Source organism: Equus przewalskii, chromosome 12 (assembly GCF_037783145.1).
Source record: "Equus przewalskii isolate Varuska chromosome 12, EquPr2, whole genome shotgun sequence".
NCBI lineage: Eukaryota > Metazoa > Chordata > Mammalia > Perissodactyla > Equidae > Equus > Equus przewalskii.
This window is the reverse complement of record NC_091842.1, coordinates 8,506,513-8,530,657: the sequence shown is the minus strand read 5'-3', so window position 1 is coordinate 8,530,657 and position 24,145 is coordinate 8,506,513. Positions and strand designations below refer to the sequence as shown.

General features: G+C 55.6%; 2 protein-coding genes across 5 annotated transcripts; both read left to right on the top strand.

The window, feature by feature from the left end:
• Positions 1-554: 554 nt before the first annotated feature.
• TSC22D4 (TSC22 domain family member 4) lies at positions 555-11,488 on the top strand. 4 transcript variants are annotated; one of them, XM_008527320.2, is made up of 6 exons: positions 576-1,251; positions 1,677-2,712; positions 3,224-3,328; positions 4,972-5,138; positions 10,354-10,402; positions 10,823-11,488. In XM_008527320.2, exons 2-6 carry the CDS (start codon positions 1,951-1,953, stop codon positions 11,030-11,032), a joined length of 1,293 nt encoding a protein of 430 aa, XP_008525542.2. In that variant the 5' UTR covers positions 576-1,251; positions 1,677-1,950; the 3' UTR covers positions 11,033-11,488. The 4 variants fall into 4 exon arrangements, with proteins under 4 accessions (XP_070423765.1, XP_008525542.2, XP_070423766.1 ...); XM_070567663.1 differs by lacking the exon at positions 576-1,251 and adding an exon at positions 1,284-1,499; XM_070567664.1 differs by lacking the exon at positions 3,224-3,328 and having other exon boundaries at positions 555-1,251.
• Positions 11,489-12,065: 577 nt separating this feature from the next.
• SPACDR (sperm acrosome developmental regulator) lies at positions 12,066-15,985 on the top strand. The gene is made up of 3 exons (XM_070567667.1): positions 12,066-12,776; positions 13,023-13,346; positions 15,520-15,985. The coding sequence occupies exons 1-3, from the start codon at positions 12,723-12,725 to the stop codon at positions 15,754-15,756; spliced, it is 615 nt and encodes a 204-aa protein (XP_070423768.1). The 5' UTR covers positions 12,066-12,722; the 3' UTR covers positions 15,757-15,985.
• The last annotated feature ends 8,160 nt before the right edge of the window (positions 15,986-24,145 follow it).

Below are 24,145 nucleotides of genomic sequence, written 5' to 3'. Positions count from 1 at the left end.
AGGCCCTTTATGAGTGTGCGTGACTTCACCAAAGTGAGGGACGGAAGGGGAGGGAGCGGTGGGAAGGGTGAGAGGTAGCGAGGGGTCAGTCCTGGTGGCCCGCTGGGTTCGGCGTCCTCTGCCACATCTGTGTGGGCGACTGTATGCACATACGTGTGTTTGGATTCCAATACACCGCCCAATACAACAAAAGCTATTGGGAGGCAGATGAAACAAGATTGCCCGGGAGTTGACAATTGTTGAAACTGCACGGTGAGTTCGTGGGAGCTCATTACACTACTCTGTCTACTTGGGGCATATGAAAATTCCTAAGAATCCACTTTTTAAAATAAGGACAGGGGAGAATAGCAGTCCCTTCCTCATCCAGTGACTGTGAAAACCAGCCAAGATATGACAGTAACAGCTGTGGCTGCACTGTAACACGGACCGGGCGCTCCTGGGGCGCCCGCGCCCAGCCGAGCGCCTGGCAAGCTCCTTCCTACTCCCGTGCGTCTGTAGGCCAATGGCAGCGAGCGCCTACAAGTATGGGAATCCCGGGCCTCGCCGCAAACTCCTCCCCTTTCTCCCCGCCCTCCGCGGAAGAGCTGGGCTGCGGCCCAGCAGGTGTGGGGTTAAGGGAGCCCGATCCGGGCCCCAGGAGCTGCAGCGGCGGCATCGGCAGCAACTGCACCAGCAGCGGTGGTGGCAGGCCTGGCCCCGGGCCAGCTGGCCGGGAGCCCCAGGAGGAGAGGGGGCGGAGGAAGGGGAGGAAGAGGGTAAGGAGGAGGAGGAGGAGGAGAGGAGCAGTCAGCAGGCCCGAGGAGGCAGGACTTCCTGGTGTGGGGGTTGTCAACAGCCCAGAGAGAGAAAGACAGACAGAACCGAGAGGAGCTGAGGAGCGGAGAGGGACCCAGCGGGGCCACCACGCGGGAGGAGACTTGGGAGACCCGCTCGGCCCGACCACCGAGGCGGCTCCACCTGGAGGAGCGGGGGGCTGAGCCGCCCCCTCTCGCATCGCTCCGGAGACCCTTGGGGCTTCAGAGGCCGCGCCTGGGCTCCACCAAGGAGGCGGGGGTTCCTTCTTCTCCGGAGGGCAAACTTTCCACGGAGATGCCTTGCGGGGCGAGGTGCGGCCCCCGACGAGGACCAGCCAACCTCTGATCGCCACCTGCGCCTCCCGCGCTGCCGGGGCCGGGAGGCCCCAGGGAAAGGACAGCCCGACATCTTAGGCAGCCGGGACCCCCGGCCCCGCTCGGTGGCCGAGGCCGAGAGGTAGGGCGCGGGGCGGGGCGGGGCGCTGGGCTGGAGGGGCAGGGCCTGCCCCAGGGATGGGGGAGCTGGGGTGCCGTGCCTCGAGGCCCAACAGAGGCCTCCTGGTGGCCGGGCCAGGCTGAGGAACAGCTTCACCCCTGTTCCCCCAGGCCCCGGAGCCCTTGCCCTTGGGACGACTCGGTCCGCGAGTTTGAATCCCAGGCGAGAAGTGCCCAACTTTGGGTCTGAGCTGCGTCTTCCTGCTCTGTGTGCGCGCTCCTCTCGGTCCCCTATGCTCCGGTCTCTGTCGTCTCTGCCTGTCTCTTTGTCTCTGGGTCTCTGGCGGTTTCCCCTTCCTCCCCCATTCTGCTCCCCAGAGAGGAAGCCCCGGAGGTGGCCTGCCCACTGCTTTCTCTCTCACACACTCTCTCTCTCTCTTTTTCCAGTTTGCAAACTCAGCTCTGGAGTTCGGCAGCGACAGCAGCAGGAAAAACCTGCCCCTGCCTCCCCCTCCCGCCGCCACCCCTCCCCTGTTCTCCCTTCACCAGCCAGGCACCCCCAGTTCCTGCAAGGCCCTCCCGCCATGTCGGACCCAGATGTCCCCAGGGGCCCTGATGTCCCCGCCATGTGGCCCCCCTGTTCCAGGGGCGCCTGAGCCCCTTCGAAGAGCCACCACCGCCCCCCCTGCCCACCTCGGCCCAGTCCTGAGCCCCAGGGACCATGAGTGGGGGCAAGAAGAAGAGTAGTTTCCAGATCACCAGCGTCACCACGGACTACGAGGGCCCTGGGAGCCCTGGGGATCCAGATTCCCCTGCCCCGCCGGCCCCCACTGGGCCCCCGCCCCGCGTGCCCAATGGGGAGCCCAACCCCGAGCCAGGGGGCAAGGGCACCCCCCGGAATGGCTCCCCGCCGCCTGGGGCCCCCGCCTCCCGTTTCCGGGTGGTGAAGCTGCCCCAGGGCCTGGGAGAGCCTTATCGCCGAGGCCGTTGGACGTGTGTGGATGTTTACGAGAGAGACCTGGAGCCCCCTAGTTTTGGCCGGCTCCTGGAGGGAATTCGAGGGGCCTCAGGGGGTGCTGGGGGCAGATCTTTGGATTCCAGGTTGGAGCTGGCCAGCTTGGGCCTGAGCGCCCCTACCCCACAGCCAAGCCTGTCTCAGGGCCTCGCCTCCTGGCTCCGGCCACCTCCCACCTCCCCTGGACCTCAGGCCCGGTCCTTCACTGGGGGGCTGGGCCAGCTGGCGGTGCCCGGCAAGGCCAAGGTGGAGACACCCCCCATGTCAGCCTCCCCACCCCAGCAGCGCCCCCCAGAGCCTGGGACCGGGGATAGCGCAGGCCCATCCCGGGCCGCCACGCCCCTGCCCTCCCTGAGGGTGGAAGTGGAGGCTGGGGGCTCAGCAGCGGTGACCCCTCCACTGTCCCGAACAAAGGATGGAGCCCTGCAGCTGAGGATGGAGTTGGTTGCTCCGGAGGAGATGGGGCAGGTAAGAGCTGGGTTCCAGAGTCGGGGAGACACCTGAGGGCTGGTGCTTGCCCATCTCAGCCTTGGCCTGATCTCCAGCCTGGGCCTCTCTGCCACCACCTCCATATGGCCTTCTCCTCACTTCGTTGGCATCTGTCTGTCAGATCAGGTAGCCTCTCATTTTTCTTCCTGCCACTCTTGGAAGTCCATTCCTCCTCCTCTCACGCCTTTGCTCTCGCAGGCTCCTTCTTCCCCATATTCTGCACCTTCTTTCTTTCTCTTTGGCCTGTCATTTGTTGCCTTTGGCCCAAGTCTCCATCTCCAGATAGCCTAGTCCCATCTCTCCATCACGGAGATGTGGCCTCCTCACTCTGGTCTTCACCTTCTGTCTTGGTCTCACCCCTTCTGGCTTCAGGCGTTGAGGGTGGAGGCCCTGGGCAGGGCTGGGTGGGTGGGCCTCTGGGAGAGGAGCTGCCAAGGTTGGCGGGGAGGGGTAAGAAGTAGGCATTCCACTCTAAGTCTCTCCTTTGCAGCCCCATTCCGAAGGTGGGGGTCTTCCTTTCCCCACTACTCACCCATCCCAGCCCCGTCTCCAGCTTCGTCTGAAGCCAAATTTTCCCGAGGACCTGAGGAATTGGGTGAGGGGCTCATTACAAGGCTGTGGGGCTTGCCGGTTTGTCCTTTCCGCCCCCTGTTGTCCGGCTCAGTTCCCTGAATCTGGGTCTCTCCAGGGTCACTAACTAGGGGTGGCCACCATGGAGTGGGAGAGAGGTGGGAAGCAGTCGAGAAAGAGTTAAATCCTTTGCTCACTCTGCTTCCTGTCTCCAAAAGAGGAACAAGTCTGGGCTGGGGGGCAGGATGCCTGGGTCCCTGGGGTGGGGGGTGGGCAGCCAGGAATGTGAGGGTTGGATATGATGTCTGGCCCAAAGGAGAAAGTAACACCTTGGACTGCGGGGAGGAACGTCAGGGAGTGTGAGGATGAGAGCTTTTCCCCTTCCTGGCCTTGGGCACAGACCACAGTATAAAAATAGCCTGAGGCTGGGTGTCTGGGCCCTGTCAGGACCGGTCAGGACCGGCTCCCCCCACCCCTTCTGGCCGCAAACTCGCGTCTCTCGTGCTCCCCCCATCCCTACTTTTCTTGAGTTTTTCTCGAGCTCTTTCATTCAGTTCCTACCCCAGGGGAGAAGACGCTGTTTCCTTTACTGGTCCCTGTCCCCACAGTCTTGCAAAGCAAGCCTCCTTTCCCCCAGCCTCCGTCTGTCCTTCAGCCCTGCCTGAGTTTCCCTGAGGCCCGCTGACCCTGCCCCTCTCCCCTCAGTGCCCCCAGCCCCTTTCCTTCCCCCATGTCCTGACCCCTTCCTGTGTGCCTGCATCTGTACTGCTGCTTTCCTGCCCAGAAGTCTGTCTCCCTTTTATGCTCCCCCTTGCCTCTTCTCCCTCCGGAGAGAGGCTGGGAGAGGGCCAGGAGCACCACCTGGGCCCCCTTCCTCTGCTCTGTCCCTCTGACCACCTTGGACTCTCAGTTCTTGGCTTTTCCAAGAAGCTCGGGCCTCCTGGGGCCTCACAGAGGCGTCTTGTTCCTGTGGCCCCCGCCCTTTGCATCCACCCCCAGCGCCTGTTGGACTGTGTGGGTCCACACCCAGGCTCCGCCTCCCCCCATCTCCACAACTGCTCCCCCCCACCCCACCAAGGACTGAGCAAGCGCAGGAGCAGAACTTTTCACCTGAGTCGGAGAAGTTTGAGATGAGAGGCTAGAATGAGGGGGGCGGGAGGGGTGGAGGACCAGTTTCTGAGGAGTCATTCATTCTACAAATAGCTATTGAACAAACTAAGCTCTGCCCTCTGGAGCTTGCCTTCTAGCAGCGAAGAGGCAAAAATACTTTAATTTCAGATAATATTAGGTGTTATAAAAAATAGAACAGTTCAGTGGAATCCACAAGTTGAATGATGGGGAAATGCCTCTCTGAGGAAGTGACATTTGAGTTGCTTTAAGAAATCAAGTGACAGAAGGCAGACACTCTCTGACTAGCGGTCCTGGTTCAGCTGGTGGAAGGTGCTGGAGTGCAGACCAGAGCCCCTCTCTGATACCCCATGAGCCACTGTTTTCCGTGCTTCTAGTACCTGCCCAGTGCCTTCCCCAGAGCTGGAGGAGAAAGGGGCTGCAGGGGCGGGACTCCTGGGTCCTCGAAAGTGAGAGGGTGCGTGGGGAGAGGTGGGGAGGGAGGAAGACTGCTGGGCAAGTTGTAAGGTTCCTTTCTCTCGCTCGACGCTCTGCCTTCAGGTGCCCCCACTTGACTCTCGCCCCGGCTCCCCGGCCCTCTACTTCTTCCCCGATGCCAGTCTGGTACACAAGTCTCCAGACCCCTTTGGAGCAGCGGCAGCCCAGAGCCTCAGCCTGGCCCGTTCCATGTTGGCCATCAGTGGCCACCTGGACAGCGATGACGACAGGTAGGTGGGCTCCGGCTCCCCTCTGCCCCCAGCATCTGGGATAGCCACATGAAACTGCCTGATGTCCTTCCCCCAAGTTGAACTTGAAGGGGACCTCTTAAACAGAGAAACTTGGCCTGGGCATAACCACCGGGCATAGTTGATTTGGGACCCATTCCCTCTCTGTGGAGAGAGCTGGGTGGGACTCCCTGGCTTAGGATTGTCAAATCATAGACTTTTTTTAGGGTTTGAAGGGAGTCATTGTTGTCAAATTCCAGAGCTCTTGCAGATTTAGCGATCATCTGGCCAACTCTAAGAACTTACTGGCAAATGTGCTGGAGACGAGAATAGGGAGTCAGTCTCCTCCCAGTTCCCATCTCCCTCTCCCTACCGAGGGAAATGGGACCCCTGCCTTCAGCAGTAACATCCTTACGGTCTCTGCTGACTACTTGAGGATGGTAGGACCGCTAGTAACAAGAAAGCGTATGCCTGGGGCTCTGTTCTCTGCACCAGATCCACTACCGGGGCTAAGCGCCCCCTCCAACCCCCGCCAGGCCAGAGCCGGGGAGAGGATGGCTGTGGGGCACAGCAGCTGCTCGGCTGGGCTGGGCCCTTCTGGGGAGAATGTCCCGTTGACTTTGGGGCACGGTGGGCAGAACTTCCTGTTTCGAGGGCCAGGTCTCAACAAAGGAATGTCAGCACGCTGAAAAGGGAGGAACGAAATCTTGAGTCAAACAGCCAGGCTGCTGCCTTCTGGCAGCACACTGATAGGAACCCAGAAAGGCTGGGGAACCGCCACTTTTATTTTGGAGGGAGGAGTGGGACTTCCTGTTTGAGGCCCTGGGGGAGGGACTTCCTGTTTGGAAGGAACTAAGGGGCGGGGCTTAGCCTTGAGTGAGTGGGTGTTGGGGGACCTGTTCCAGAGGGGAGTCCTGCCTCTCCTCACATGCCCCCCCGCCCGACCCCGCGCCCCGAATCGAGGACCGAGTCCCACCAAAGAAAAGGGCCTGAGGCCTTGGGGAGGGCGGAAGCCGGAGAGGAAAGAGAAGGGGTGGCCGGGAGCCATGGGATGGAAGGTGAGGGGTGTGGTGGGGGCGCGTGGAGAATGAGGGGCACAGCTGGGCTAGGCAGGGCCCCCAGCCCTCAGCAATGTGTGAAGTGTGAGGTTGGCCCGGGCCAGGAGAGTCACCTGCCCCCATTGCTGCTATTCTGCTTCCTACCCTCTACCCCTCCCACTTGGGAGGTTGCCTGGCACCAGGGCTCCCTGTCCCTCCCCCACCCCTGTTGATTTCGGAGTCCAGCCTCCTGCTTTCTCTGTTTTAGAGAGTTTTGCCTCCAGAAGCCTCCTCAGCTCTATTCTTTTGGCATGTCCCCTCCCTCCCTCCCTCTGTCCCACCCCCTCACACTCCCCAGTCTGACCGGTCCAGCTCCCAGGCTCCACTTTACCCTGTTCCACGCCAAGCCTCTGGGGCTCAGGCCCAGCCCAGCCCCTTGTGCCCCACCCTGCTGGGCCAGCGAGTTTGGGTTGGTCACCCCCTTGGCCCCCTGGAATGGGGTGTGTAGCCCCCACCTCACCTCTCTGGTGTGCCTGGAGCTTAGAGGAGTTCAGGGTCCTGGTGGCATAGGACCTCCTCCTTGAGAGTGAAAGTGGGCTGGGGTTTTAAGTACCTGGATCCCAGATGGGGAGTTGAGGATGGCCAACCAATCTTAGAATCTGAGGTGGGGGAACAGAAGGTGCCTGGTGAATTCAGACTGTTTGTGTGCTCCTAGGTTGCAAGAACCTTCGTGCCCCCAATGGGGCCTTGCATTTGGGAGATACTTAAATAAGTGGATTGATGGATGGATAGATGAGTGGAGGGATGGAGAGGTGAGTGGATAGGTGGATGGTGGGTGGATAGATAGATGAGTGGATGGATGGAGAGATGAGTGGATACGTGGGTAGTGGGTGGATGGCTGGCATTGGGGATTCAGGCATTATACAGAATGAATTCCAGAAACTCGGGAAAGAAAAAGTACCTTTATCCAATGCCTGCTTTGGGTCAGATGCTGCCTCTTATGTCACATAATCCTAAAAGCAGCCCTGTGCTCCTCTCAGATGAAGAAACTGAGGTTCAGAGGAGGAAGGTTTTAGAAACTGCATAAGATCGTTAGAAACTGCGTAAGATCATCCAGCCAGTAAGTGGCAGGACCGCAGTCGGAGTCTGGGTCTGACTCCAGAGCCACACTCTCTCCACTCTCCTACTGGGATGCCTGTATCCCAAGAGAAGAGGAGGAGGCAACCATCTCTAGGATGCCCTTTCTCTGTAGGACAGACAGAGGCAGGGACAGCTCTCCCAATCTGGGCAAGGAGCCATCCTCCCCGCTCCCTGGCCCAGCCCCGCCCCAAATGCCCCACAGATCCGGGAGGGAGTGTAGACAGGGCAGCCGGATGCCATTTGGTTGGCTTCAGGCCCAGCCCCTGGGAGCTTCTCAAAACACCGTAAGGGAGCAGGGCTGGCCCTTGTCCCCGGGATCAGAACCTCCCCACCTCTCCCAGATGTCCTGCTTCTTCATCTGATCTTCGTTTTGAGGCTGTTGCATTTGACTTTCAAAAAGGAGGACCAGCCTGTACAGCTGGACTGGCGCTGCAGGACTCTTGGGTCAGTTGTGCATATTGTGCACTGCACGACTCCAGGGGGTGCCACTCACATTTGAAGTCACTGTCGACCCATGAGGTCATGACAGTTTTCCAGAAGATGGCAATAAGTGCCTTGAAGAAGGGAGCGTTTTATTCTGATTCACACCAAGTGGCCTTTGGGGCTGGTGGTGAGGGCTGATCTCTTGCAGCCAACCCAAATCTTCCTGCCCTTGACCCAGGAATTCCAGCCCAGCTCCCGCCCACCACCCCTCACTCAGGGATTCTCAAAGGGAGTGCTCGGGCTGCCAGAGTCCTGGTCCCTTGAAGTGTTAATGTTAGAATGTGACCATGTGACCGTGGAAAGTGCTGTCAAAAACTCCCCAGCACTAAACAAACAGGAGATAATCATCTGTCAGCCAACAAATGTTTATTGTTGTATTATTCCTTTATTTCTGGCAAGAATGAACAACTTCCTTGGCATCTTTACCATCTTTACTTGGAGTGTCTGCCAAGCCAGGCCAGTGTTCCTATTCCTGTGACTCTGCCCCTCTCTGGTCTCTGTGTGTCTGTGTGTACTGGGCTGGGGGTGGGGGGCAGTTCAGTGGTGGCCCAGTTTCCGCCTAGGTGTCTCGGATTGAAATAGCTTGAAAACTGCTTTGACTCTCCAGCTGGCTGGCCCACCCTCCAAGGGCTCTTAAACCTGTCCTCTTCCTCCCAACCCCATGAGTCCCACGTGTTCTTCCCCTACCCCACCCTGTCCTGCTGTCTCAGGCCCGGTCACCCCTTTGGTTACTCCACCTGTTGGCGCCTTCTGCACCCAGAGCTTGGACGGGAAATGGAAAATTCCCAACTCCCTTGTGCTCCCTTCCTGGCTGCAGGGCCTCATCCAAGGGTCACCTTGAATTGAGTGCTAATTCCCCCCACAGGGAAGCCAGTTGGAACTGACAAGCAGGAGAGAGGGCCTGACAAGGGAGCACAAGGGCGCGGGATGCAGCTTGTTGGGGCCAGCTACTCTTAGAGGGGTGGAGGGGGGACTGGAGGTTAGGATTGGTGATCCTGCAGCACAGCGGGGCATGGGTGGAGGGCTGGCCCTGGGCTGAGGCGGCCGAGGCAGAAGCTGGACAGGGCTGGGTCGTGAGCCATGGGGTGAGGCAGGATCCTGGGGCCTGAGTGGTGGGGAGACAGAACCTTGGTGGACAGGGCAGGGTGCAAAGGCCTGTGCAGGCCCTGGGCCACGGAGAGACATGCTTGGAGAGCTAGGATCTGGGACCCAGAGCCTGTCCCTGGGGACTGTGAGCCAGGCCTGAGTCGACCTCTGGTGGCCACTTAACAAACTGCACCCAGACCTGCTCTTCCCTCCCTGTCATCTGCAGCCCAGATGGAAGACCCTGCTCCTATTCCCACTGTCCCACCTCCAGCCTCACCTTCCCTCTTGTCCTCAAGCCCTCACTCCCTCCAAGACCCCAGACCCAGGTCCCAGGGTCATAGGCTGTACTTATCTTTCAGGGCTCTGGGCTCTGTTCCCGTTGCCATGGTAACCTTTCCCATTCCTCCTCACCTCACTGTGGGAGGTGGGGGACCCTCTGGGCAGGCCCCAAGGGTCACCCATGATGTGGGCTTTGTGTTTCGGGGGTGCTGACAGTCCAAGGAAGACCACCAGCACATCAGAAATACCCCTTACCCCATCACCACTGCTCCCTCTCTTATCTCCCAGCTGAGAGGAGCTGAGGCCTGGAGGGAGGCCTGTGTGAGTCCAGAGGGGGCAGGATGGGGTCAGAGGTGGGGAGAGGCCCCCCAGGGCCAGGTTCTCCCTTACCCTTCACCCCTCCCCACCCAGGTCTCCGGCCCCACAGCCCCTCCCCCGACCCAGCCCACCAGCTGACTTCCCTCAGCCGGCCCCCTCCCCTCCACTCTGGGATTGGTGCCAGGGTGAGAAGGGGACACTGGCACTGACCGTGTCTGGGAATTCCCGCCCACCATGCAGCCATTGGGAGGGGGTCCCCGTGTCCCTGAGGAACCAATAGCAGCCAAGCTTTGCCCTGGGGGGCGGTGTATATCTTTCAGGCCAGCACCCCCTAGGCACTGTCTCCTCTCTGCCTGCCTGGCACCCGACAGACTCCGCTCTGCCCGGGGGGCTCTGAGCCCCCCAGGCAGTCCTTCTGATACAGCCCTCTCCCTTTGAGGGGGCCTGAAGACCCTTTCCCCTTGGGATGGCCCAGCCGGGGGTCTCTGTCAAGTCCCTGGTGTCATCATATGAGACCCGAGTGGTAGGGATGGCTCCAGGGCCTCCCCGGAAAAGAGGCTGTGTCTCCTCTCCGTGCTCCCCTAGGGGAGCATCCCCCATCCGAGGGGCATCTGGACCCCCACCTCACCGGGGTCTGGGGGGGCCTGGACAGCGGCCCTCACCCCGCCGGGGGATGGACAAAACCCTCCTCTCCTTGATTCTCTACTGCCACAGGTACAGGCAGGGTGTGGGCGGGAGGCTGCAGCGAGTGGGGCTTGTGGAGGAGGCCGGAGCCTGCTCTGAGGAGGACCTGGAAGGCAGCCGGCCGGGGTGTCCAGACACTGGCTTGGCACCTGCTCCTCCTCCTCACCTCTCATCTCCCTGTGTCTCTCCAGTGGCTCCGGAAGCCTGGGTGGCATTGACAACAAGATCGAACAAGCCATGGTAAGAGAAGCCATCTTGATCCCAAGAGGTCCTGGCTCCGGTGCTGGTGCCCAGTCCCTTGCCTCCCACAGCCACCCACTGCTCCACTCCTGCTGTCCTTGTTACTAGTCCCGGCTCCTCAAGCCCGCTCCCAGCTGGGTTCCCTTGCTTCCTCCGCCCCCTCCTGTCTCCACCTGAACCCTTCCCTTGGTCCCTGGCCTGGCTTCTGGCCCCCATATCTGTCTTCAAGCCCTGACCTTGCCTCTGTCCGGTGTCCTTGCCCCCACCCTCACCCCTCCCCTGCTTTGCTTCTTCCCCAGTCATCCGTCATCATCTGGGAGCAGGGGGCTCTCTCACACCCAGCCCCTCAAGGCACTGGGCAGGGGATGCGGTTGGGGTGGCCTGGGACCCCTGACGCTTTGCCTGTCCCTGGGCCCCCAGGACTTGGTGAAGTCCCACCTCATGTTTGCGGTCCGAGAGGAGGTGGAGGTGCTGAAGGAGCAGATCCGGGACCTGGCCGAGCGGAATGCCGCACTGGAGCAGGAGAATGGACTGCTGCGTGCCCTGGCCAGCCCCGAGCAGCTGGCGCAGCTGCCCTCCTCGGGGGTCCCGCGGCTTGGGCCCCCGGCGCCTAATGGGCCCTCCGTCTGAGCCTCCCTTCCCTCACAATGTGCCTTTGGGGGCTGCCACAGCTGCCAGGCCTTGTGCCAGCCGCTGCCCCCTTCCTATGCAGCTTTAATGCCCCCTGATTCCGGGATGGGAGTTGAAGGCTCAGAATTGGCCTGTCCCCCACCCTTCCTCCGTCTCCCCATAGTGCCAGGGACTGGGCTCGGGCATCCCCTGGCCATGAGGAGGAGGGAGGGCTTCAGGATGGGGTGTCGGATGGAGCCCCCTCCTTCCTCCCTGGGTGTCAGTGGTCTGGGACCCCCAGCAGCACATGGCTTGGGGGAGTTGGAGGCTCCTGGCAGACACCCCATCCCCATTTGTTCCCTCGAAGTGCTCCTTCTCCTAGTCCAGGCAAGGGAGTATGGACAGTATCTGGAAGTTCTGGGATTCAGGTTGTTATTAAAATAATAATTATAATTAAAAAATCCGAAGAAACTTGAATTTGGAGGTTGGCATCTCATTGCTTGTGTCTAGACGGGGGTGGGCCTGCACCGGCCATTTCCACTTGTAGGAGAAAGACCCAGGCTATGGGCTTCCCGGGAGATCTTGTTCAGACTGGGGAGATCTAATGTGGCCCAGATGGAGTGGTTCAAAGAGATGCGGGAGAAGAGAGCCAGCGGCCTGGGTCCTGGGAAGGGGCAGGCGAGGCAAGGCAGAGGGAGTGGAGGGAGGGGGGCGTCGGCCCACGTGCTGGCTGGGGGACAGGGAAACAATGAGGCCTTTGGTGATTGTGCAGGATCCACCCCCAGCTTCCCAGCGTGTCCCCTCTGCGGGCTGGATCCGGGTGGCTGCTTGGGGGCGGGGCAGGGGGCCCTGAATGGGCCCCTTGTCTCTGTGCTGGGTGTGGGCCAGGCTCCCCAGGCACACAGTGCCCTCGCCAGGCCTGGCCGGCCTCCGTGGCTTCCACCCACAGCTGGCTGAAGACAGGGCCCTGTGGGTGAGCAGGCCCCTCCCTAACAGCCTTGGCTGGGCTCCTGGCCCAGGCGGAAGAGGCAGGTAAGGAGAAGGACCCCATCTAGTGGGAAAGGGGAGAGCAGCAGCCTCTGCCTCAGGAAGACCCTGGCCCCGGACTAAGGGGGACCTGTGGAGAGCTGGACCCTGGGGGCCAACCTGGATTGGACTCCCCGCCCTATAGCTCCCTAGATTTATGACCTTGGGCAGGTGCTTTGGTTTTTCTGAATCTCAGTTTCCTCGTGGGTAAAATGGCACAGCAGTAATACCTACCCAAAGGGCTGCTGTGAGGATTGCATGACGTCATACATGGGAAATGTGCAGCAAGTCCCAGGCGGTCCATAAATGTTAGTTTCCCTTCCCTGCATCTGGGGGAAGGACACCAGAGGGCACAGGCATTGGCTCTGGGGGTCCTGCAAGGGCCTCGGGGGTTGGGGTCGGGGCCAGGAAGACTCACAATGGGCTAGAACTCTCCCTCCCTCTGGGTTCTCATCCACTTTGACTCCTCTCCCTGTCCCAGGGAGGGGAGGAAAGGCCTAGGATGAGTCGCCGGGGCAGGCCTTTCCCCTGGATCCCCTATTTCTTTCTTCACTGCTGCACTTGAAACTCTGGAGAGACCCTTTAGGTGGTGGCCACTGGCCTGCAGCCTGTCCCCCCCGCTCCACCCATTACTGTACCAAATACGGGTTCTGCCCCATACTTTGGGGCTTGAGTATCAGGACAAATGACTGTGGTCAAGAGGTTCTTGCGATGGATTTGGCGAAAGATTACTTGCTGGGTAAGCGTCAGAGACTGCCCTTTCCTCACGAGACACTGGGTGGGAGGTGCTGGTCAATGACCTCCAGGTCATAGAAACCCCCCTCACCTGGTCTTCCCCCCCTCCTGGCCTCCTGTGGCCAAACAGGACAGGGAGGGAGGAGGCCGGGAGACTCACTGTCCCGTCCCCTCTGTGCCTTCCCTTCTACTGACTTGTCTCTGCTCCACCGCTCTCATCTGTCTCTCCTTTCCCTGTGTTGGTTCTTAGGTTTTCTTCTGGAAATACAAAGCTAAGACAGCCATCTTGGCACATCCTGACTGCAAGAAAAGTACGCTGAAGGTGGAGAAGACTTCCAAGGTGGTTGAGACTTTCAAGTTGGTTGAGCCCTGCAAAGAGGCGGGCGTCTTCAAGACACATGAGTGCCCCATGGTGGCCGATCCCTGCGTGTTGCCTAAGACAACAGAAGGGGCTGAGGTGAAGGTGGGCCGCAGCCGCCGATCCCTACTGCAGCTTCCCCAGACGGCCGTCAAGTCTGTCTCCACGCTCATGGTCTCGGCCCTGCAGTCCGGCTGGCAAATGTGCAGCTGGAAGGTCAGCACCATGTCCCCCTTGTCCCCAACTGCCTCCCACCCTCCCCAATCCCACAGGACCCATTCCTCCCTCCACTCAGTTGTTCACCATTTATTTCCTGTGCCTCTTCCAAGGGCCAGGCCCTGAGGCAGGCACCGATCTACCCCGACTAAGGGGGCTACAGACAAGATAGTGATTGTCGGTTCAGTATCATAGGGCTGTGACACGGGAGGTACAGGGGTCTGTGGGAGCCCGGGGGAGAGGCACCTCATCCAGACCTGGGGAGTCAAGGAAGGACTTCCTAACAGAAGAGAGGGTGGAGCTGAGACCTGAAGGGTTTAGCCTGACTTGGGTAGCCGGGATGTAGGGGGAGGTGGAGGGAGTGGGAAGAGCGTGCCAGGAAGCCAGAACAGGTGTGTGGAGGGCTGGCCCAAGGTGTAGGCGTCGGAGTAGAGTGGTCCTGGAGCCGAGAGCCAGCTCGTATGAGGCAGGGTGGGTAGCCAATTGTGGAGGTTGGATTTGATGTTAAGAGCAATGGGAGCCCTCGCAGACGTTAGAGCGGAGGAGTGACACCATCAGATTTGGATTTAGAAAGCTCCCTTGCACTTAGATGATGCTGCGGGAATGTGAGATGGTGCAGCCACTCTGGAAAACAGTTTGCTAGTTTCTTGTAAAACGAACTGTGCAATTACTGCACGACCCAGGAATCGTACTCTTGGGCATTTATCTCGGATAAGTGAAATTTTATGTTTATACAAAAATCTTTTATGTGAATGTTTGTAGCAGCTTTATTCACACTAACTGAAACCACCCCAAATGTCTTTTGATGGGTGATTGGTTAAACTGTGGTATATCCACACCATGGAATACTTCTTAGCCATAAAAAGGAACAAACTATTGATACAGGCAGCAACTTGGATGGATCTCAAGGGAATTATGCTGAGTGAAGACAACCAATCCCAAAAGGTTATATTCTGTAGTATTCCATTTATATCACATTCCATTCTCGAAATAACACAATTATGGAAATGGACACCCGATTAATGGTTTAGTGGTTGCCAGGACCTGTGGGGGGAGGGGAGTTGGTTCTAAAAGGGCAACATGAAGAATCCCTCTGATGATGGAAATCTCCTGTATCTTGACCATGGTAGTTGGATACATGAACCTACATGTATGATACAAAATTGGGTAGAATTCAACCCCCACACACAAAGGATTGCAAGTAAAACTGGGCAGTACGACCAGCGGATTGTATCAATGTCAATATTCTGACTATGATATTTTACTAGAGTTTTGCAAGACTTTACTATTGGGGGAAACTGAGGAAAGAGTACATCAGGAACTCTATTATTTTTCACAACTGCATGTGAATCTACAATGATCTCAAAGTCGAAATTTTAATTGAAAAAAAGGGAAATGTCTAGATCACTATCAAATCAACTTATTTTGGCCTCGACCAAAGTATTACTGCATTAAAATAATTTTTACAAGTTCACCTGGCTGCCATGTGGACGGGGGCCAGAGGGGACAAGAGGAGAGGCAGGAAGATTCATTGGCAGGGTGACAGTCCAGGCTGAGAGAGAAGGATGTTCTGGACCGAGGGGGAGGCATCGGGTAGAAGAAGTTAACAGATTGGAGCACTATTTAAGAGGTAGAATTGTCATCCTAGATGGTTGATTGGCTGCTGATGAGGAGAGAGGAGAGACTGAAGTCAGAGCAGGCTGGAGCCATTCATTGAGAGGGGAATGAAGGAGCAAGAGCAGACTTAGGGGAGAAAGGGACAAGTTTAGGGCGTTGGGACAAGATGAGTTAAGATGTCAGCAGGAGGTAGTGGGATATACAGGCCTGGAGGTCAGGAGAGAGCCCTGGGCTGGAGACAGAGGTTGGAGTGTCATTCTGTCCTTTTTCATTTGAACACATTCTCCATGAAACCCTAGTGGGGACTCAGAGGTGGGTCAGACAGGGACCATCCCTGTCTTCCAGGAGCTTGCCTTCTAGCATTGAAAACAGACAAGTCCACAGAACAAATAGTGTGTGTGACAGGGCAAACACAGAGTGGAGACAGCCCGGGAAGGCTTCCTGGAGGAGGCAGTGCTTGAGCTGAGGCCTGTTGGAGGAGGTGGAATTAGACAAACCTTTGCTGTTTATCTGCAGGTGGCTATTTACATGTGTACACCTTCTGTCTCTTTCACAGTCATCTGTGAGTTCTACGTCAGTTACTTCCCAAATAAGAACCAAGTCCCCTTTGGAGTCACCGGAGGCTGAGATGCTGCGGGAAGTGTACCTGGTGCTGTGGGCCATTCGGAAAGAACTGCAGCAGCTGGCCAGCAGGCAGGAGAAGCGGAGAAGGCGGCGCTATGTCCAGGCCTTCTCTCACCTCCAACCTGACCCAGTTGTGGGTCTGAGACAGGATGCCCGGAGTCCCCTCTAGGGGGGAACCCCACATCCTCAGAACGCCCCCACCTCACTCTCAGGTAGAGGTGATAGGAGGGGTTAGGGCAGCAGGCTAGGAGTTGTGGGTGAGGAGAAGTTTTCATCCTGTCACCTCTTAACGGGAGCCCAAGACCAGGCCTGGGGTCCCACTTGCTCCCCTTCATTCCGTCTTCAATTTGTGAAAAATTATCAAAATGTTGAGAAACAAATATCAATATTTCTGAGTAGATGTGGAGTGTATTTGTGGATGGCCAGAGGCAATGAGGGGAACTTGGGTGGGACAGGGAGGGGCACCATGCTGCTGGCCCAAATATGAGAGGGAGTAACTTGTGGGCCTGATTGGGGGGCGGGGGGGCGTCCGCAGGTCCTGGCCCTGGGCCCGCACAAACTTCTAAGAGTGGAAATGCCTTTGGCAGCTCTGCCAGGCCAGTGGTATAGATAGCAACCGCCCCTCTTGATTGGAGCCGGGTCCTGAGCCGGCGCCCTCCCTCCCTCGCAATTCTACAAGGCTGTGGCAGAGATGACAGACTTGTCCAAGGCCCTGCAAGAAACCAGACGTCCCTGGAAACCACCGCCTCCAGCGGCCGGCCAGCTCTCCTGCTTCTCTTGCGCTCTTGGGCTCGGCCCTGGCGAGGGTCAGAGGGTCTGAAGACGCGCGTGGTGACAGTGGGACACGCATCTGTTGGGAAGGCACTCAGGCCCTGGTGGCCACGTTCCTGGGCCGAGAGAGGCGGAAAACTACACCTCCCAGCGTTCCCGGCGGCGACACGGGGACCGCGGGGAGGGGGCGGCGTGGGAGGGTGGGATAACGGGTCGGGGTGGGGGCACCGGGGGAGGCCGGGGGCGAGGCGGAGGCCACCGGGGCAGGTTGTCCGCCTGGCGCCGTGGGACAAAACGGCCCGGCGGGAGGCCGTGGCGATTTGGAGGGAGATTGGGGGGCGGGAGGCGACGAGGGGGGACACGGTGGAGCCACAAGTGCCCTCTCTGGCTTAGCCCACCCTCTTGCCAGGCCACGCGAAGGCGCAGAGGTGGCTCCGCAAGGAAAAGCAGAGAGATTTACAAGACAGCAAAATTCGGGGATTTCAGGGTTCACGGCTTAAGGGGTGTCGGCAGGGCCGGAGCCTAGGGGGCAGCAGAGGCCCCGGGGACGGGAGCGCGGCCGCTGTGCGGCTGGATCTTGCTCCAGAGAGGTTAGTTTCGAGTAGCAGGCGGTGGGCGGGAGCAAAGCTAGCGGATAGTGAGGAGCGGCAGGGAGGGTTTGCTGGAAGTCCAGATTCACTAGAAAAGTCAGCAACCCCCCTCCCCCAACCTCCTTGCAGCTTTGGGAGAGCTGGGCCCAATTGCTGGGAATTCGGGCGGCCCTTCCCAAAAGTCCGGAGCACCAGCCGGCCGCCCCGCCCTCCAGCTCTGCTACCCTGAGCGTATTAGCTGTCCACCAAGTCTCAACGTTTACAGAGACAGTAATATCACCCGCCGCTCAAAAAGCACCTACTTGTGACTATTTTTATGTCTCGTTCTAAGTAATTCTCACAATAGCTTTATGATGAAGTATTTTGCCTTCCATTTTTTAGAGGAGAAAATTGAGACAGAAAAGTCATGTTTAAGGTCGTGCAGCTTTTATTCAGCCAACGGATGGGTCTGGCTTGCACAAAACATGTTACACACATGTTACATGTATACACACATGTTACAGAGCACATGTTCAATGCATGAATGAAGCAGCTTTGCTGGGAATCAGTCCTGAGTCACAGCTGAAGCCTGTTTTGGGGCGGGGGGGGGGCGGCTTCGAAACAGACTGATACACAGTGGCTCATTTCTGGGGCTTTCAATCACCAACTATTCACCACTTCTCCATTATGTGCCAGGAAGTGTTCTGAGGCTGAACAGGCCTTGCAGGGTCTGTGTCCTAGGAAGCCTGGAGGTTTAATGGGTCCCAGGACTTTGGAGGAGTACCTCACTGCCTAAGATCAAGGATCAGCCCCTCCAAGTCCTTAAAGAGGGGCTCCTCATCCTACTGGGGACCTAAGGTTTCAGTGAGAGGAGGGTAGGGTTGGGTGAAGCCTGGGCGCCCCGAGGTCACTGGTAAATAGCCTTGCAAGTAGCTACAGGCCCGGGAGCCGATCTGGGCTTGAGGCTGTGGGCTTGTGGGAAGGAATACTGCTCTCATTTTTCTTTGGCTTCCTCAGCATCTCAGGAGTGGGAGTAGGGTAAGGAAGAAGGTGAGTTCAGCCAGCAGCCAAGGGAGCTGCTGGCACCTCCCCCTCCTCTCCCTCCCCAGACATGATGGAGTCCTGTCTGGGCTTGGCCTTGTGGGGATAGGGAGACGTGGGAGAGAAAGAGGTGGGGTGGAAGGGGAAGGGCCATAGAACTTGCTTTTCCTGGATGTCTCAGCGCACCCAGGCCGCCTCCTTCCCCCCCATCCTAAGTAACCTAGCCCAGAGCCCTGGAGGAGGCCTGTGGTGGGACCTGAGGAGGAACTTCCCAACTGGGAGGAAAGCATATGGGATCTCCCACGGTGGACATTTGGCAGGGGGCGAGGGGTGTGGATTCTTACCCACCCCAGCCCTCTCCTGGCAGAGAGCGGTGGGGGACAGAGTGAATTAGAGAGCAGGGCCCTGGGAGTGTGGGGAGCAAAACGAGAGCGCTGGGCCCAGATGCTCTTGCTCTCTGCCCAGTCCTGCCCCACCTCCCCGCCTCCCCCCCCCCATCGGATTTCCTGATAACGTCAAATCTTTTCTTCTGCTTTTTCCCTGGGATCCCCCTACTGTCTATTTATCACACAGCAAAACATGGCACTTCCCTGCTTAAGCCTTCTAATGGCTTTCCATCATCCTTGGAAAAAACCCAAACTATTCTCTTTGTCTAGAATGCGTTTCTCTCAGGTCTTGGCATGGTGGGCTCCTTGCCAGTCTGGATTCTGTACAAATGTTGCTACATCTTCATGGACTCTTTCCCTCACCACCCAACCTAGAGATCAAGAGAGACCCACTGTCACGGTGGTCTTCTGTCTCTCGCCATGCTTTATTTTTTCATAGTAGTTAGTATCTGAAATGATCACATTTATTTGTTTACCGGTAGGCTTGGGAGGCAGCAGTGAAACGCAGTAGTTAAGAGCAGGGGAAGTGGTTTACTCTAACACTTCCTGGATGTGTAAACTTGGGTAGGATGGCTAACTTGTCTGAGCCTCGGTTTCCTCATCTGTAAGATGGGGGCAGCGGTACTACCCTTATCAAGGGTTGTCACGAACAGGGAGGTGCTGCCCTCAATAAAGGTCCTTAAAAAGGACTCCATAAATGTTAGCTGCTGTTATTTTGATAATGGTTATGATTTACGTTTTCTGATTACTGTCCCCGTGGCCTAAAACGGTGCTGAAGGAACCAGAAAGTAAACCTTCACCTCGTGTGTAGGAAGCACACTCGGAATAGCTGTCTTGGGAAGGGAACGCCATTTTGAAAGTGACAAAGACTGCCACGTGCAGTGAGTAGCAGGAAGAGCACTTGACAGAGAGTCAAGAGACCTTGGTCTGGGTCTCAATATTGCCACCACTTTGCTGCAGGCCTTGGGTGAGTCATGTTCCTTTACTGGGCCTCAGGCTCTTCAGATAAAATGATGGCTTGAACCAACTCATTGCTCTGCCCTCTGCCAGCTTCCAGGGCTTCTGGTCGGATCCTGCGCTGCCTATATCCACTGCATCCTCTTCAGGGGCTGGGGACACACGGTGCCTCCAACCTCCCTCAGCTCTGCTTCCAAACAGTCCAAAGCTGCCACAGAAAGAGTTGACCCGGGGAAAACATTCTTGGTTTAAGCCTTCGAACCCAGAGACAAAGTCCCAGCCCTGGATCTTCTTTCTGCTCAGGTCCCTCCCTCCCCTACAGCCTCACCCACTTTAGTATTTGAGCCCTGGGGGAGGAGAGCCAGCCCTGGCTGAGCCCCACCGTGGGCTGGGCACAGGCATGAAGGCCTTGGCCTGAGAGTTCTTCTCAGACCTGCAGACAGGGCGTGCGTACAGCTGGATGTACACAGATGCACGTGCCTGTATGTCCTTGTGGATCTCTGTAGCTATATTTTAACTTGCTCCCGTTTGTCTCTCAGGAGTGGCAGGACTGAGATTAATTAGAGGAAAAGATGGCAGGATTTCAGGGCTGGCATTCTCTACCCTCTACCTGAGGGGAGAAGTCACCTGTCAAATGAGATGTTGCTGGGCTGGCTTCCTTTGTCTGCACTCCCCCTTTACCCCACCCCCAACCCGCCCAAGATATGTACATAGTACCTAGGACTTGGGGGCGCAGGGAGACTGGCGGGGAGCACCTGTGGGGCTCAGAGGGCTAGAGCTTTTCCAAAGGGCCAGAAGGATGGCAGGCCTGGGAGCAGGCATTTCTGGTGGTGGCCTCATGCTGAGTCCTTTGTGCCCTGGGTCATTACTGCCAGATTTGCCAGCACTGTCCGCCCTTTGCTGGAGCTGCCTGTCTCCTCCTTGGGTCAGTCTGGGAGACTGGGCAGACAGCAGGTAAGAGCTCCGAGGGGGAGACGGACTAAGGGAGGGGATCTCCTCTTCCCATCACAGTCTTCTTTGTTTCAAAAGCTGAGCCCACCTACCCCACACCTGTCTACCCAGCTCACCTGGGATGCTGCGTCTGTCTCCCCGCTAAAGCTGAGGCCTGGCCTTCTGCCTGTCTCCCTTTCCCTCAGTAGGGGCAGGTTTTGGAAGGCAGGGCTTGGTCTTTTGTGTTGAAGGAGGAGTCTATGCACTGTGCAGCAAGGTGTGGCATCGGATGGGCTTGCCTGAGCTGGGCAGAGGAGGCCATAAGAAGGCTGGTCCCTGGGGTACAGGGGGGTCTGTACCCCCTGTCTCTGGCTTTCTCTCTCCTCCTGTAAGTTTAAGGCCCAGTTTTTCCTTTCTGTTTTATATACTCTGACGATTTTTCTACTGGGTTGTGGGTTTTTTGTAGAGACCCACAGAGTTTAAGAGTTTAATATAGAGTTTAAGAGCTTGCACTCTGGAGCCAGACTGTTGGGTTTTGTGTCTCAGCTCTACCACTTCCTAGCTATGTGGCCTTGGGCAAGTTGCTTAACCTCTCTGTGCCTCAGTCGCCTCACCTATAAAATGGAGATGATGTAGGAATGTTGTGAGGATTTAATGAATTAATGCATGGAAAAAACTTAGAACTGTACTCGCCACATATTATGTGCTGTATACATGTTTGTTTTTGTTATTATTTCTTATTGATGTCTAGAAGCTCTTTATATATTAAGGACATTAGCCCTGTATCCTTGAAATGAGTTGCAAATATAACACAGTCCTCTGTTTTTTCTTTTTATGTTTTATTTTGACATAAGGTGGATTCACATCCAGTTGTCAGAAATAATACAGAGTTCCTGTATACCCTTTATCCAGTTTCCCCCAAGGGTAACATCTTGCATAACTGTAGTACAATATCACCACGAGGAAACTGATCTTAATGCAATCCATTGACCTTATTCAGATTTCACCTGTTTTACATGTATTTATTTGCGTGTGTGTATTAAGTTCCATGCAATTTTATGACATGTAGATTTGTTTGACCACCACCACAGTCAAGATACGGAACAGTCCCATCACAGGGCTATCTCATGCTACCCTTTTATATAGCCTTAATCACCTCTTTCCCACTCCCCTCCCTAACCTCTGGCAACTACTAACCTGTTCCCCCTCTCTATAATTTTGTCATTTCAAGAATATTATATAAATGGAATCATACAGCATATAGCCTTTTGGGATTGGCTTTTTTTCTTGCAACATAATTTCCTTGAGATTCATCCCAGTTGTTGTATGTATCAATAGCATGTGCCTTTTCATTACTGAGTAGTATTCCACAGTATGGATGTACCAGAGTTTGTTTAACCAGTCAGTCATCAAAGGACATTTGAGTTTTTCTGTTCGGGGGCTCTTACAAATAAAGCTTCTATGAAGATTGTGTACAGATTTTTGTGTGAACGGAAGGTTTCTTTTCATGCACAAGAGTGCAACTGCCAGGTCATATGGAAAGTGCATGTTTAGTTTTGTAAGAAGCTGCCATACTCTCTTCCAGAGCGGCTCTGCCATTTTACACTCCCACCAGCAGTGTCCGAGTGATCCAGTTACTCTATGTCCTCACCGGCATTCGTGGTTCTCACTCTTCTTATTTTAGTCATTCCGATGGGTATGTAGTGATAACTCATTGTGGTTTCAATTTGCATTTCCCTAATGCTTAACGCCGTCGAACATCTTTTCCTGTATGTTCAGATAATCGCCATTCGTATATCCTCTTTAGCGAAATGTCTGTTTGTGTGTTTTGCCCATTTTCTGATTGGATTGTCTGTTGCTGTTTTTAACTTCTGAGTTTTGAGAGTTTTAAAAAATATATATTCTAGATGTATGTAAGTACTTTGTTGGATATGACACTTACAAATACATTCTCCGGGTCTGTAGGTCTCATTTCATCCTCTCTGCAGAGCCCTTCACAGAGTAAAAATTTTAAATTTTTGATGAGGTCTGATTTATCAAATTTTCCTTTTATGGACTGTGCCCTTGGTGTCGAGTTTAAGAACTCCTCCCCTAGGCCTGGGTCCTGAAGATTTTTCTCCTGTTTTTTTTTCTGTATTTTATAGTTTTACTTTTTACATTTAAGTCTGCGATCCATTTTGAGTTAATTTTTGTACAAGGTGTGAGGTTTAGGGCAAAACTCATTTTTTTCCTTATGGACGTCCAATCGCTCCAGCACCATGTGTTGAAAAGGCCATCTTTTCTCCACTGAATTCCTTTTGCACCTTTGTCCAAAATCAGTTAGGCATATTTGTATGGGTCCGTGGGTCTAATCCTGGGTTCTCTCTTCTGTCCCATTGATCCACTTGTCTGTCCTTGCCAGCACCTCACTGTCTTGATGACTATAGTGAGCCCTAACATTGGGTAGAGTGATTCCTCTCACTTTATTCTACTTTTAAAAAATTGTTGTAGCTGTTATATATATTTTTTCAAATATACAATATAGTATTATTACTTGTAGTCACCATACCGTACATTACATCCCCAGGACTTATTTATTTTTTAACTGGAAGTTTGCGCCTTTTGATCACTTTCACTCATTTCGCCCACCCCTCACCCCCCACCTCTGGCAACCACCAGTCTGTTCTCTGTATCTATGAGTTGTTTATCTTCCACAGTATTTGTCTTTCTCTGTGTGACCTTGAGGTCCAGCCGTGTTGTTGCAAATAGCAGGATTTCCTTGCTTGTTTTTTTATGGCTGAATAATATTCCCTTGTGTATTTATACCCCATTTTCTTTATCCATTCATCCATCGATGGACACTTAGGTTGCTTCCATGGCTTGGCTGTTGTAAATAATGCTGCAATGGACACGGGGGTATAGATATCTTTCTGAGTTAGTGTTTCTGTTTTCTTTGGATAAATGCCCAGAAGTGAAATTGCTGGATCATGTGGCAGTTCTATTTTTAATTTTTTGAGGAAACTCCATACTGTTTCCACAGTGGCTGCACCAATTTACATTCCCACCGACAGTACACAAGGGTTCCCTTTCTCCACATCCTCGCCAACACCTGTTATTTCTTGTCTTTCTGATAATAGCCGTCCTAACAGGTGTGAGGTTATTTATGTTGTTTTTTACCATGCAGATATGTTTTTGAAATTTTTATGGGGTTGGAGAGAGCTTCTTAGCGTAACTTGGAGCATATCGTTTCTCCATTTAAGATCTTTTCAGGGTATCCTGTGGCATTTAGGACGAAATCCAAACTCCTTACCTCAGCTCCTGGCTCTGGTCCCTGCCCACCTGCCTGGCCTCGTCTCTCCAGGTTTCCCGTCATCGCTGTCACTTCCACTGAGCTTGGCTAGTTTCAGTCTATTTCCTCTTCCCCCTGGGCCTTTGCAAATGCTGATTCTTCTGTTTTGAAAGTTGCTCCTCCACATTCTTCACCTGGCTGGCTCTCATTCTCCTTTAGATCTGCTCTCTAACTACCTCAGAGAGGCCTTACCTGAATCCCCGCCCCATCCCCTGGGCTTTGTTCAAAGCTGTGAGTCCTGGGCTGTGTCAGCACAGTGCTGGCATGCACAGGTGCTCAGTGGATGTTTGGGATGGGGAAGGATGACTCAGTGGGTATATTCTACTTGGTCCTGGCCTGCCCACCCAACGAATTCAGCACGTGCTTCAGGGTTCCGACTTATTCCCTTTAGGGTCCTGTCTCTGGCTCCCTGAATGTGCTCCCCCTCCCAGGCCGTGCTCCCCTCCCCAAAAGGACCTTTAAAACTCAGTGGGGAGAGGCACAGAGCTGGGGGCCACTAGGAAGAGGCAGGGGAGAATAAACATTGCCCAGAGGGACTGCTGACCTGCTGTCTCAGGCCCACACCACAGAAGTGGG

Coding starts and splice junctions, on each gene's coding strand:
- TSC22D4 (XM_008527320.2), top strand. CDS start 1,951: ATGAGTGGGGGCAAGAAGAAGAGTAGTTTCCAGATCACCAGCGTCACC. Junction 5,139..10,353: donor CTGGACAGCGATGACGACAG/GTAGGTGGGCTC, acceptor GTGTCTCTCCAG/TGGCTCCGGAAGCCTGGGTG. Junction 10,403..10,822: donor ACAAGATCGAACAAGCCATG/GTAAGAGAAGCC, acceptor CTGGGCCCCCAG/GACTTGGTGAAGTCCCACCT.
- SPACDR (XM_070567667.1), top strand. CDS start 12,723: ATGACTGTGGTCAAGAGGTTCTTGCGATGGATTTGGCGAAAGATTACT. Junction 12,777..13,022: donor GGCGAAAGATTACTTGCTGG/GTAAGCGTCAGA, acceptor GTTGGTTCTTAG/GTTTTCTTCTGGAAATACAA. Junction 13,347..15,519: donor GGCAAATGTGCAGCTGGAAG/GTCAGCACCATG, acceptor TCTCTTTCACAG/TCATCTGTGAGTTCTACGTC.